Consider the following 13,632-nt stretch of genomic DNA (forward strand, 5'->3'; position numbering starts at 1 on the left):
TGCTATGCCGAACCCCAAAACTAAGAAATAAAAGAAAGTATTCTATAGAGTCCTTGTGTGTCGTGCTTTTCTGCTTATATCTCACTCAGTTTGTCTGTTCTCCACTTAATTTGCCCATCTAAATTTACAGACATTTGGCCCTGAACTTGTTAAGCTATATATACATATCAGGGGCAATGCATGGCTTTAGTGTTGTCTGGATATGGAAATGAAAATAAGGCTCTGTTATATTCATAATTACAAAGTAGACATAATGGCCTAATACAGGTATGCAAGGAAGAGAAGTGGTTTACATTTTTTTGCACATGTACTTAAGGTGTATTTAAATGTAGCATATATAATTTTGTTTGAGTAATAAGCTCACCTCTCAATTGAGTTATCTTAAGATATCTGTAAACCACCATGCTACCAACTATGGATGCATTGGATTGATATTAGACTGTTGACTATGTAGTTTTTGCACTGTGGGTATAGCAAAGACCAGTCGGTGACCTTTGTGAACTATAGATGTGTGTAATTTATAGTGACCATTAGCCGACTTGAATTGATAGAGCACAAAAAAGCTATTTGAGTGTCCTACTATCACCTTTCTCTTATGATCATTTATTTCTTCATTTATGCACCTCTCTCGTTCTCTCTCATTTAAATATTCTTGCACTGACCCATTTATTGGCAATCTTTAAATCTGAAAGTTAAACATAGGAATATCTGTAAAAAAATGCCTTTTGTCTTTTAGTAATGAAGAAAAAAAGAAGAAAGATATGAATCAGGATACTAATCAGGAAGAGTTGCTGTGTTGTGTGGAAGAAGACTCCGTTTTGTTGCACAACATAATATATGGCACTGTTATGGTGGTGGATATCATGGTCATGGTCATTTATCTGAAAACTACATTAGGACTCATTACAAAAGTACCAATTCTTGGCCTTTTTGGGGTTTTCTTTTAGTGACAACCATGCTTTTTTGACTGTTAATAATGCCTTAATTTTGACTGTTGTGAATACAGTGACTGTAACCTCAGTAAATATTGTTGTCTTGTAATGTTTACTCTATCCAAGAACTTCATGTGTGGGAAGAATTATATTAGTAAATAACCCAAACGTGTGCCCACTCAAAGGGAAGAGACAGTCTTCAGAAGAAGTATATTAATTTCTTTTTTTTTTATTAAATTTTTTTTTGTGGCGTGAGCGATTAGTATCTCAACATATATTCAACGATTTTATTTTTGAGATTCTAAAACTTAGTTCACGTAATTCAATTCTATACATGTCAACATTTTGTGTGGTTATTTAAACATGTTTGAATTGGCTTCTTCTACCAGATATTCAGTTTGAGGTCCACACACTGATGCTGTGTCATTCTTTTTAGAAAAGCAATTTAGTTAATTATTTGTGGTGAGAATATACACCACGAACCTGTTTTCATTTTTGTCTTTTTATATTGACAGGTGCAAAATAATTCAAAACAAGTGAATGCATTTCCTCCTAAATTGACACCAGATCACCTGGGGTTTGAAAATGTTGAGTGTGTGAAACTTTTTATCATTTTTGTAACCTAAAATGTCAGAAGTCTATTAACTCTTTCATATTCCATGGTCAAAAAAACGTTATATTTAGCTATTATGCTATTTTTAGCTATTATTTGACCCAGTAGCTATTTTTTTTATTGTGGCCTAAAACTTATATTTTTTAAATCATATTTGCTTACATATAGTATTTTATTCATATTGATTGATTTTACTATTAATGCATTTAACGTATATGTTCATTAAAAAAAAAATGATTCTGGTCATTTTTTCACCGATTTCCGACTCCAGAAAAATATCCGATATGGCTCGCCTATAAGTAAATCCATAAAATGCATACCTTCTTCACTAGAAAAAAAACAAAACAAATAAATGAAACTAACCACCTACAAATGGGGAATGACACTTTACAATATGGGGTATTTTTAAATAAATTGTAATTTAATGTTTACATCTTTGCATGAAAAATGTCAAACAGAGTGAACAAAATCTAGATTCTGTCGCATTTAACTTAACCGAAGCAAGTGTAATATTGACCTGCAAGTAGAATTATAGACGCTCAACTGGCTCGCTACAATATGCTGCAAAAATATGAGTATATTTTTGGTGGTAAAAAATAATAATTTTGTCCACCAACAACACCAGTTCTATGAACCGATTATTAGAAAAGTATATTCTATTTAATTAATGTTAAACCATTGTATTGAATAGTAAAACAGACATTCCCAGATGAATGAGAGAGACGTGTGCTTTGAAAGAGAAATTTGATTTGATTTCTTAACTCCTGTATTTCAATTCGATGTTGAAATCACACAGTTGAATAGCATTCGTAGCTTAGACGTTCTAATAATTAATATAGGCTATATATGTAATTTAAACATTTCGATATTTTAGCCAACATATCTCATTCGGAACTCTGGTGCATTTAAGTCACATATGAGCCAATATCTGGCAGTGCGCGAGCGGCACATATCAAAGCATTTGCACTGAGATATTTGAAAACGGAGTCGTGTGGTGAACGCCTGCGTGTCCCTTTTAAAACAAATCCAGTGACTGTCAATCATCGCGCATTCCGACCAATCCCAAAGCACCGTTTTTTAAAAGCTGGTTTGCCTGCTGTGCTTTTATATTGCAGTATGGCCTGGTTCGGAGCATTTTACTACCACGGTTATTGCCACAAATCAAGAGGGCAAAGTGAACGGCATGGGACTCACACCAATCTTAACGAACCTGGGTCCGATTCCTGCGTCTGAGAGGTTTACGGGCAATAACTGCACATGCAGATGATACAGCGGGGGAAATGGGGAAGAGTTTTGTTGGTAAATCGTAAACGTTAAAGGTTGGTTGATTTGCCAAACCCTCAGTCAAGCTTGCAACAAAACATGACAAGCCTGTCGCGGTTTAGTGGCTGCCCTCTTTCTTGCGTCAACCCTGGGGAGAGCAATACTGAACCCAGCATGGTGCTGCCACCTTTGGCAGAGGAGCACATGGGGCACCCCACTGGCAGTTCCTTAAAACTCTGCCCCTCGCAAAATTTGCGAGACTACCACGAGACGAGGGCCAGTGCATATGTTGACCACTCGGTTACCCATTTTCCAGACACTGGATACACCAGTCATCGCTTAGAACCCAGTCCTAGGGGCATTATCATTGGGACAAATCTGTCAGCAGCAGGCATGCCACCAGTAACTGATCAGCTGGCTCCGAGACCTAACCAACATGGCAATATTGGAAGGTACCGTGACCTCCACAGCTATAGGGATGGCAGGAGCCACGCGTTCTTCACCACGTATCAAGAGCAGGCCCATGGCTCGTCAGACGGAACCCGAGATCTCAGCAGCCAAATGATGTTGGGTCTTCCCGGAGATCTTCTCTCACGGACGCACCCGTATGGGCAGTCGGTCAATGGCCCCAGGGCCAACAGCCAGCAGCTAGTCACCCAGTTCTTGGAGTTCTATAAGCCACTGAATATGGCCATGCAACGAGGAGGCGGTGACGCCTTCCTCAGGTGCTCCAGGCAGAACCCGAAGCACGAGCTCGTGTGTAAGTGGAGTGACGGCCAAGAAGGCACTGGCAAGCCGCCCTGCGCCAGGAGTTTTGGGACCATGTATGAACTCGTCACCCATGTGACGATTGAGCATGTCGGAGGACCGGAGCACTCTGACTACGTTTGTCACTGGGAGAACTGCCCAAGAGACAGAAAGCCCTTCAAAGCCAAATACAAGCTCGTCAACCACGTCAGAGTGCACACTGGAGAAAAGCCCTTTCCCTGCCCTTTTCATGGATGTGAAAAAGTTTTTGCCAGATCCGAAAACCTCAAGATACACAAGAGAACGCATACAGGTTAGTTAAATAATAATCATGTAATAATAATAACAATGATAATAGTAAAGATATATATAAAGATAGGCTTCAGACTTCTGGAATTGTTTATAAATCTTTTTCAGAGTGTTTTACTTAACATTGTTACAACACATTTAAAAAAAAAAATTGCCAGGACAGAATAAATAAATCATATGTTTGATTATTTGATGCCAAAGTAACGTTATAAAATATTCAACGGTAGTTTAAAAATTATTTTTTTGCTGTATATAAACACGGATTTTGACACTGTGGTCCATCATGTTTAATTTATTTTCAAAATAATTCGGCATAAAATGTATATTGATTTTTGTACACTGTAGAATTTTATTAATTTTCTGCAACACTTAAAATTGAGCGGCGATTAAAGTATTTATTCATATCAAATGTAGCCCATTGTTTGTTCTAACGTTTGCTGTTCGTATTAGTGGGAAAAAATTTTTTTTTCGTTTTTAGAAACCGTGCTGGTGAAAATCAGTCCACAGGCCAGTTGTTTGGGTGCCTCTCATTCATGCAGTGAAAATAAATAAATAAATTCCAGGGCACCGGGGAGCTGTGACGTAGCGTTTACGCAAGGCGCAGCTGAAGTCTCTGCTATGGTGGAGTGCACCCGCTCGTGCTACGCACTGCAAGCTTTGAGACCACTACACTTGAAACTGACGTCACAGTAATCCTTAGAATATTACGATCAATATAAATTTCCCCAATTGTTTATATATATATATATATATATATTTATATTATTATTATTTATTTAACCATAAGGTATGATTTATGGAAATGATTTATCGATTAGTCCAATTAGGCTATTGAAGCCGCAGTTAACTTTATTTTTCTTTACTGTAAATCAATTAAAATAAGAATTAATCTTTGGCTCATAACGCATATAAAAATTATGAATGAGGTCGACTACAGACGGATATTAAGAATTATTATTGTTCACTGAAAGCATTTAAGTAGGCTAGAATTAGAAAATTAATCACTGCCACAATTCCATAAATTACCTAGAAGCCAACTGTTGGTTATGGCATAATTCAACTTGTGATAATAGACTAATCTGATTGTTCTTAATTTATTTTCCTTATTTATAACTGAAATGAATTTGAGGTTGGCTGTAGCTGCCTTTGCGCTTCATTAATAAGCTAAGGCTAAGTCTGTTTTAGCTAGTGTGAATCATGACATTGAAAGTAGCAGTCATTGCATGGAAACAACTGAATGGAAAATACCACTTTTAAGAATGATAGGGGGGAAATAGGGCTAAATTGATTTTTTTCGATTTATCACATTTTGCATGTACGAGAGTGTTGTCTAAAGTTCTCTCCTCGCCTGCTATAGGCTACTGTTTAATGTGTGGAGCAGCACACTTTTTTTGCTACAACAACATCCTGCATAACACATCTAATGACACCATGCACTCAGAACTGATGAGCCATGGTTGACTGTACATCCCACCCGTAACTCGCGTTTCCCCCTCCTCTGCCCGTTTAGGTGAGAAACCGTTTAAATGTGAGTTTGAGGGCTGCAATCGGAGATTCGCAAACAGCAGTGACCGGAAGAAGCATTCTCACGTTCACTCCAGCGATAAACCCTACACGTGCAAGGTCAGAGGCTGCGAAAAATGTTACACACACCCCAGCTCCTTGCGCAAACACATGAAACTCCATTGCAAGGCCTACATTGCCAAAATCGGTGAAGACGACGAGCACCTTGTAGAGGCCAGGTCTCCTGAGGTGGCAGAACAGCAAGACACACCCGCCTCTACCACAGTGACGCGAACGATGACGACTCCCTCCCAAGAGACTCTGTCTCCTGAGACGCGAAATGAGTCGACTATGAGGTCACGTTTCCATCACACCTTTGAAAACAGTTTGGACTATACGGCGCACAGGCCACAGTCCCTTTTGGACCCTATGTTGCTACAACGGGGCAATTACAGACCCGAGTCTGTACAATACTCATGCAACCAACCAAGCCATACTTTCCCACCTAGCCATAGAACTTTTACGTCCAACTCACCTTTTCAAAAAGGTCTGGTAAATGGCTGGTACACATGTCATAGCGCCGTGGACACATTTTCACCCAAACACTGTAACAGTGATTTATAATGTCTGTAATTCGTGTACTCGGCGTGTTAAAGCATGACGGATGACAGCCGAAGTTTTCCTCCTCATGTAAAATTGTCCTGCAGGCTTACAAAATAGGATAGTGCAATTTGTTACTCTACGTGAGCTTTATCTGTTGTATGTTCTTGTATTGGTGAGACGTCGGTGACGGTGAATATTCCTAAACTGTACATAGCTTATTTAACCTTTACTAAATGTCTATAAAAGTATAGATAAGTTGCCAAAATATAATTAATAGGCTATATGAAATATAAAATATCTGCAAACAAGATACCAACAGATGGAGTAGAATACATTTCGAGAAATGATAAAAGTAAGTTATTTCTTCACAGAAAAAAAATGGCGTTCTGTAGAGGCAGGGCCTCCGTATGTGCTGTATAGTGGAAATTAGAGATTTATCTCTTGAAAAGTTAATTATGAAGTTAGTAACATGTGAATTTTTTTTGTAAAGTAGGCTACAACATGGAATTTATATGTATTTTCTGTCACCGCTTAAATGTTGGTCGCAGGTTATTAGAATTAAAAAATATCGTTTGTCTTGATGTGATGTGTGAAGGTGAACCTGGACGCGGCCTCTATATTATCTTAAGATTTTCTCACCACACATTGAGTGAATTGTTTAATTAAGATTCTACTGTATATATACTGTACAATTAATTATGCATTCAAAGTTTCATTAAAGTATCTCTATTCTCTTTGATCAGGCTTGTGATTTAAACTTTATGCTTCTCAAAGGAAACGTACGTGCGTGAGTTCAGTATAAGCTTTTGGATTTTATCTGTGCCTGTTAATTTCACGATACCACATGTGTTTTTCTAAATAAAACTCCATAAAAGAAAAAAAATATATAGTCTACCATATAGCCTACTTGTACGTATAGGCGTTATATATATATGCCTACGTTTAGTGACTTCCAGACTTGTGCAATGTCCAAAATATTTATTTTGAGAAATAAATAGCTTTCAGTGAAGGCGATTTAACGGCCAGTCACCTCAAATGAACTCCGGTATTGTCCATTGTCAGTTTGACTCGTCGTGTCTGGTTTCTTTTATGTGAAATGTTACGATAATTTCGTTTACTATTAACTTTATTGTTGAAACTGCAGTGCAATATGACAGGGCATGAATAATGTGTGAGCGAGGATATAGGCCTTGTACTTACCTGCACGTACTTAAGTTGCTTATTGTACAAATGTGTAGGTTTTCAATTGAATGAAAATAAGCGCAAATCCTTTTGCGTCAAATACAAATTGGCTGTAATCTCACCTCTGTTGTTAAGAAGCTAATGGCAAATTTGGAAAAGGAGTACGTTTGGTAGTGAGGAAGAAATGTTTAATGCACATACTGAAACCCAAATTGTTAGCCTCCACAGCACTTTCAGTACACCAGTTGCATAACTAAAGTGCTATTGCATATTTTCTGTTTTGTCCTCAAACTCAGCACTGTCCCCATTTTTTGAATTGATTCTGTATTTTGAAAAATCTGAACATGAAACTTTGGGGCCTTCGTGCTACTGTTGGAATATTGAGATGCAACGGTTTGTTATATAACTATTCTCAGATAGTTTGCACTTAGGTATTTTATGCTCCAGTTTTGCCAGGATTTTTGTGCATGTGTGTATGGTGTTGTGAGGTGGTAGGATATGTAGTAGGGTGTAAAGCAGCTAAAATGACTATGTATTGCATTTTAAAAGACTAATTTCTTTCCTGGTTGGTTATTACAATAATACATTTAATTTAAGAGCCCAGTTCCCACTGTCAAGGATGGTGCCTCAGGCACCAATCATTATAACCTACTTATAGAGAGAAACTGGTGAAAAATCGGGTGACCAAAGAATACAGTGAACCTGTGTTTTGGGGACTATTTAAGGCATGAGAAAAAGAGACCCTAGGTTTAACGGGGGGAAAGGGGTGACCCCTGTGTGACATAATTTTTCAGTTTATTCATTTAGCTATTGTGAATAACCCTAGAAAGGTCATAGGGCTAATGTAAAGCTGTCTCTCCACTGAAACCTCATACCATCAGTGCCGGACTGATGCAGTGTTTCAAGCAAGTTGTTGTGAATGTGAAGTTTGCAAGAAATTCTTCATTTCTGTTTTAAACTGCTGGACAATTGAAAGACAGGAAATTAAAAAAGAGAGCACAGGAAGTTGTGCTATTTGTGAAAACATGTTCATATCTTGTTTTGATGAGATATTTCCAAATTTACAATGTAAAACGTTTTCATTAGAGAGGATGTTTAACACGTAGAGATACTTGCATTAATTTGGTGCGTAACGCACGTGTCCGAACTGACCCTGTCTTCTATAAAATTATGATACCTTTCAAAATGCTAATATGTGAAATCTTATGGTATATTTTAGTAAATTGCAATCGTAAAAATCATTACATTGATCGTCTTGTGTTTGGAATCTCACTTGTTTCCAGCACAAATAAAATGGGTAGTGTATGATTTTGAAATACACAAAAATATTGTCATTAACAAAACGGCTTCAAGATTAGCTGAGAAATGTAACTGAAAACAACAAATCACATTATTGATTACATTAAATATAATGTTAGTATTTCTTTTAGAATTAATTTATTTTTGATTAGTGTTGCTGGTAATAGATAATTGGAAAATTACATTACAGGCGCTCTAATTTGTCAATTTTTACATATTTCTTCATCAAACTATCCTGCGATTGAAATCAAATGACAAAATTGTATGTGAAGACTGATTGGATACTATCATACACTCCCTTTATAACCTCACTGTATTAGCAGATGCTGACCTCCTCCTTAGCTTCATTTTTACATTCTTGCAATCCCATAGTAATACATGCAGTCTATACAAGCACTTTATTTTCTAGTCATAGTTATTGTAATTACTATAATGAGAACTGACCCTAAACCTATAACTTAACCCATGTACTCACCTTACTGGTCATTTCTTAAGTACCCATGCAATCTACTTTCAAAATGGAAAGTAAATAAAAAAACAAAACAAAAAAAACGTTTATGTTTAATCCTTATTTAGTCTAACTGCATTGACGCATTGAAAACAGCAAGTTTTCCTTTTTATATATCTATGTAAACAAAACAAACAAGGATTATTATATGAGAATATCCCAGAATAAGTGTCTCTGTTAAGTCTGTTATTTACTTTGTTTGGTCCAGTGATGGTGTGCATTTATATAAATCAGAATTTAGATCTCTCTCTTAAACTCTTTAATGTCCGTTGTTCACTTTTGTTCATTTCCAAAAGTATCGTACAGAACAATGATATTTCTTCATGAATATCTAGATGACTACACCCTTTTGCTGATTTTGATTAGGTTCCTTCACTGTGAATGAGATGATTCCTCTCACCAGTATGTCGCTGCTACTCTCTACCACTTTTCACAGAGTGCTTTCTGCCTAGCAACAAGGATGTATGGCGAAGGTTAGTTTGCAGTTTTGCATATAATATGTGACAATTTAAAGTATCTTCAACTTGTTCATGCGTCTACACACTCTATACTTTAATGTTACAGATATCATGTGTCATAGATTCTTTCACCATTGCATCCTCAAAGTGTGACCAGGACTATATGATCTCAATGTCTGTTGCGTTCCACCTGCTCAAAATGACACATCTAGCAGGATCAGTGTGAAGTTGCGTCAGCCTGGTGAGGGGGTGGTGGCTGTGCAGGCCGATGGGGTGTGATTTTAATTGGATTCCTGCCTTTTCCAGTCGTCCCCAGGTCAAGCCAGTGGTGTTGGTGTTCCCTGACTTGGGCTTCTTTTCATCCCAACCCCCTCCTGTACATAGCAGCCCACTTTTCCACTCTCTCATCTGCTCTGCCTGTGCTCCTGGCTTCCCTCTTCTCCCATGACTCCCTTATACCGGCCCCTTAATCTGTGCAGTGGTGTGGTCCTGTGGCAGGTGGGTGCCATCAAATCACAAAACTCACCTTATTTGATCTTCCGTCCTTCAGATAGTTTACAGAGTCGTCCAACGTCCTCTACTCTCTAGCTCTCTGCCGCCTTTTTCGGCCATCCTACGTTCTCTTTGTAGCCTTGCTTTCATTTATCTTTTTCCAAACAGGGTGTGTTAGGCTTTGAGGGGTTTGGCGCGCACGCGCTCTTCCTGCTTACCCAGTGTGTAATGAGAGTGATTCTACAGACACAGGCAAATTGATTTTAGAGGTGAGGCTGTAATGAGGCTATCAAAAACGTGACGTGAGAGTCGTAAAAGACGCTGAACTCCGAGATAGTGTTGTCTTTTCAGTTGTCATGTTTCCTGTGAATCTCTGTGAGATAATTTGTCTAATTTGTTTCCCCGGTTTCATTAAGGTATGCTTAAGCGCTAACTTGACAATTACCACGTATAAAGAAAATACTTTAAAGGGTTAGGTCACCAAAAAATGAAAAATCTGTCATCATGACGTTTTTTCTTAGGTGGAAGACAAAGAATATATGATATATTAATATAATAATATAGAGTGTTTTAGCTTTTGTTGTTGTTGTTCAATGAAAGTTAAAATGTTTTAAAACAACACTGGACCCCATTGAAGAAAAAAAAAAAAAGCATTTTCAAAAATTATAATTTTTTTGGTGAACTATCCCTTTAATCGTAAGATGATTCTTATGTAAAATATGGTTGGCTTTTGAACATTTTTGCATTTCAACCAAACACATTAGAGATTTGCTCTGCTAATGGTGCATTCAGTTGATAGGTTGGTTTTCTGTCCCATCTTGATCCGCTGTGCAGTGTTGTGGAGTCAGTGCTGGTGGTGCCAGCCCCCTGTGTAGCTCAGCTGGTACCACGGCTTATTAAATACCCAATCTATTCACTTGCCGGACATTCCGTTCTCTTGTCAAACCTCAGCAAGTCCAACCAAAATGAGGCTGGTGCAGTTTTGTGCGGGGCTTTTGCTATGGGGCTTTTCCATTCAGCACAGCTGCGGTTTGGGAGTGGAAGCAAACTCCGCCCAGCCCAATATCTGATGCATTTCTGTCTTTTGATGCATTTTTAGGATTGCAATTCACCCCCATGGACATTTCTTTTAAAAGTTTTTTTCTCTTTTTTTTCACACTCTTTTTCATTCATTATCCATGCCTTACATAAGACATTTCTCTGATGATGGCGTCTCAGGGCAGCAGGGAAGACAGTAAAGGGATCTGCTCAGCCAATCAGCTTGCAGGTGTGGCTTGCGCTGGGTTATCTCGTGGCAGTTTGCAATAATAACTTGTCGGCCGACATGGTCATAGCAACCCATGTTCCAGAGGGGGAAGAACAAAGAGAACAATTCCCTTACCATTAGTCGTTAAATCCACTTTAGCAAGTGTTGTGGATTTGCCCCTTTTGAAAGGGGGCGACTTTGAGGATGGCCCTGACTCTAAGCACCAGTACTATGCTTTCAGAAGGGTGACCATGGCCATCACCCAATTCCTCTGATCTCGCTTCCAGATCCTTTTTGGTAAAGATCAACTTGGAGAGTACTGTGCCCTCCACGTCTTGGCAAGGGCATTTTTGGCAGCCTTCATGAATGTGAGAGGCCAGCTGAACATGCTTAAAAAGACACACTAGAGCTTATTTATCCACTCTTACAGTGTCATAGCCTTAACAAAGAGATTTTTAATTTCTCATACATTTTTTAAAATCGAAATTATTTTTTATTTTTTATTACTTCCACCCACAGTACAGACTTCATCTTGAATGCTTGCAGAAAGTGTCTTTGATCTGAGCAGGCTGAGCTGCAGCACCCTTTGGATTTAAGAGACCCACAGACTTAAAGTGAACGTTGTCTTTTTGGTTCCCTCAGCACCATCACTTTTCATTAGTAGCAGCATTAGACTGTCACAAAAATATCACATTTGAATATTTAATGAAAGGCGTTGTCTTTTATAGTGTGGTTCTGAATCTGGAATCGCACTGATCAGGGTCCAGGGTGTTTCAAAGTGTGTAATAGTGGGTGTTTAATTTTATCTGTAGAAGGATGCATCACAAGAGGGCTGTGTAATCAATCCTGTGAACTCAACATCTAAAGGAGAGATGGGTCTTCTGATCACTTCTCCAACTGAAGTTCAGCCATCCTCTGAGCCTGCAACTCTCAATGCTTTCAAAATAGCATAGGATATGATCTGAGGTATACCTGACACAGCTTCCGCTACTATATGTACTTCTAGCTGATGTGTATGTCACGTGCGCATGTAGGCCAGGTAAAGGAAAAGAGTGTGTGCACGTCTTTAAGTTGATCTCACTGTTAACCTCACAGCATTACACCAGCACCTCGAGGCCATAGTGAACAGTGATGGATGGTGGAGTGGATAAAGCAGGCTCAGGGGGCCAACCGGGGCACTGCGTTTCTCCCCAAGCTATTTCAATTACAGATTGAGCAAGCGTACTCTCTGTGATGATATGTAGCTTAAAGGCCGTGACATTAATGGTTGGGACAAATCGGATTTGGTTTGGTGCTGACCCGCCACTCTAGGGCGCAGAACTAGATGGAAGAGTGAGGCAGTAAAAAAAAAGAGCTTTACTTCAATACCTCTGCTTCAAAATATGATCTCCCTTTGTTGTACAATGGCACCAGTCAGGAAGCCATAGATATTGTAAACCAACTGGTCAGTCTGCAATGGTTTTCAGACTGTGTATCATACATTTAGCTTGCCAAAACACATACATATGTATGTCATGTAATTCCTCATTAGCTGGGTTAGCAGCAGTCTAGTGCCTGGATCAATTAGGCTTATCGTCTTGGCTTTGCAGGACTTGTGGCTTTGATTTTAGTATTGGTCAGATGATGTTTTCCCCTCTTCAACATGCACAAATTGCACTGGCAGCTTTATGTATGAAGGTCATCTCGCACTGTCTTGAATTATGGACTATTTTAAAACAGACTAAGAAAGATGTAGCTAAATCATTCACTGGATGAAGCTAAATAAATCCTGGTTTAGATGTATTGATTGGCTTGGGGAACAAAAAATCTGTGCACATGAAAGGATTGAATGTATTTCTTAGAATTCTTTAGCCCTACATTAGAGAGGGATAGAACCGAGGTAATTAACACATCCATCACTGGCTTATCCTCTATATCTCCTGCATTAGCATAAACGTGCGATGTAAATGTTGTAAACGTAAATTTAGCTGTTGTAACTGTTGTAAATGTAACAATTTTTGTCTCCAGTTATGTAATTTCATTTTGTATCTAAAGGGGCTCAACACATGTTCTGTCTGCTAAAAGAATAAAAAGTCATGTCTCATAAAAATGTATGCCGTGATGTTGAAGGCAGCACATCGCCTTTGGCTTGAAAGATATCAGGTCACTGCTGTCTCACATTGAGATTGGTGGGGCAGTTTCTGGAGGGAGGGGCCCAGAGTGAATAAAGGTGGGATTTGGTGAACCTTTACCCATGTGAGTATTTAAGTGCTGCATGATTTTGCTGCATGGCTTTTACCGCTACAATTACTGCTTGTTAGGGCTCAATACTTGCCACCTTAGCAACTCCAGTGAGTTAAAGATCAAGAGATATTTTAAGCCATTTTAGCATTGTAGCCATTATGTAAAATCTAAATACATTTGATATATATCCATACAATTTGCATATGCATGTTCTAACTGGACATATTTATGATGATGATCTTTCCGATGAAGAT

General features: G+C 38.5%; 2 protein-coding genes across 14 annotated transcripts in view; both read left to right on the forward strand.

Annotated features, from left to right (window-relative positions):
• Positions 1–13,632, forward strand: part of LOC307007972 (uncharacterized protein) — a 96,709-nt gene that overhangs the window by 69,954 nt on the left and 13,123 nt on the right. The window contains exon 5 of one of the 13 annotated variants that reach the window (XR_013799727.1): positions 737–1,869. The exons of the other annotated variants lie outside the window; for them this stretch is intronic. The gene's annotated coding sequence lies outside the window, so the exon portion shown is untranslated. Of the gene's footprint in view, positions 1–736; positions 1,870–13,632 lie in introns of those variants that run through there. 13 annotated transcript variants of the gene reach the window in all.
• Positions 2,882–6,708, forward strand: zic6 (zic family member 6). Its single transcript, XM_079630546.1, has 2 exons — positions 2,882–3,868; positions 5,375–6,708. The coding sequence occupies exons 1-2, from the start codon at positions 2,908–2,910 to the stop codon at positions 5,989–5,991; spliced, it is 1,578 nt and encodes a 525-aa protein (XP_079486672.1). The 5' UTR covers positions 2,882–2,907; the 3' UTR covers positions 5,992–6,708.

The sequence above is a fragment of the Phoxinus phoxinus genome, assembly GCF_949152265.1.
Source record: "Phoxinus phoxinus genome assembly, chromosome: 12".
Lineage (NCBI taxonomy): Eukaryota > Metazoa > Chordata > Actinopteri > Cypriniformes > Leuciscidae > Phoxinus > Phoxinus phoxinus.

What these genes read in the sequence shown, in the direction of transcription:
- zic6 (XM_079630546.1), top strand. Translation starts at nt 2,908, where the DNA reads ATGACAAGCCTGTCGCGGTTTAGTGGCTGCCCTCTTTCTTGCGTCAAC. An exon ending in ACACAAGAGAACGCATACAG is followed by an intron (nt 3,869 to 5,374) that starts GTTAGTTAAATA and finishes CTGCCCGTTTAG; the next exon opens with GTGAGAAACCGTTTAAATGT.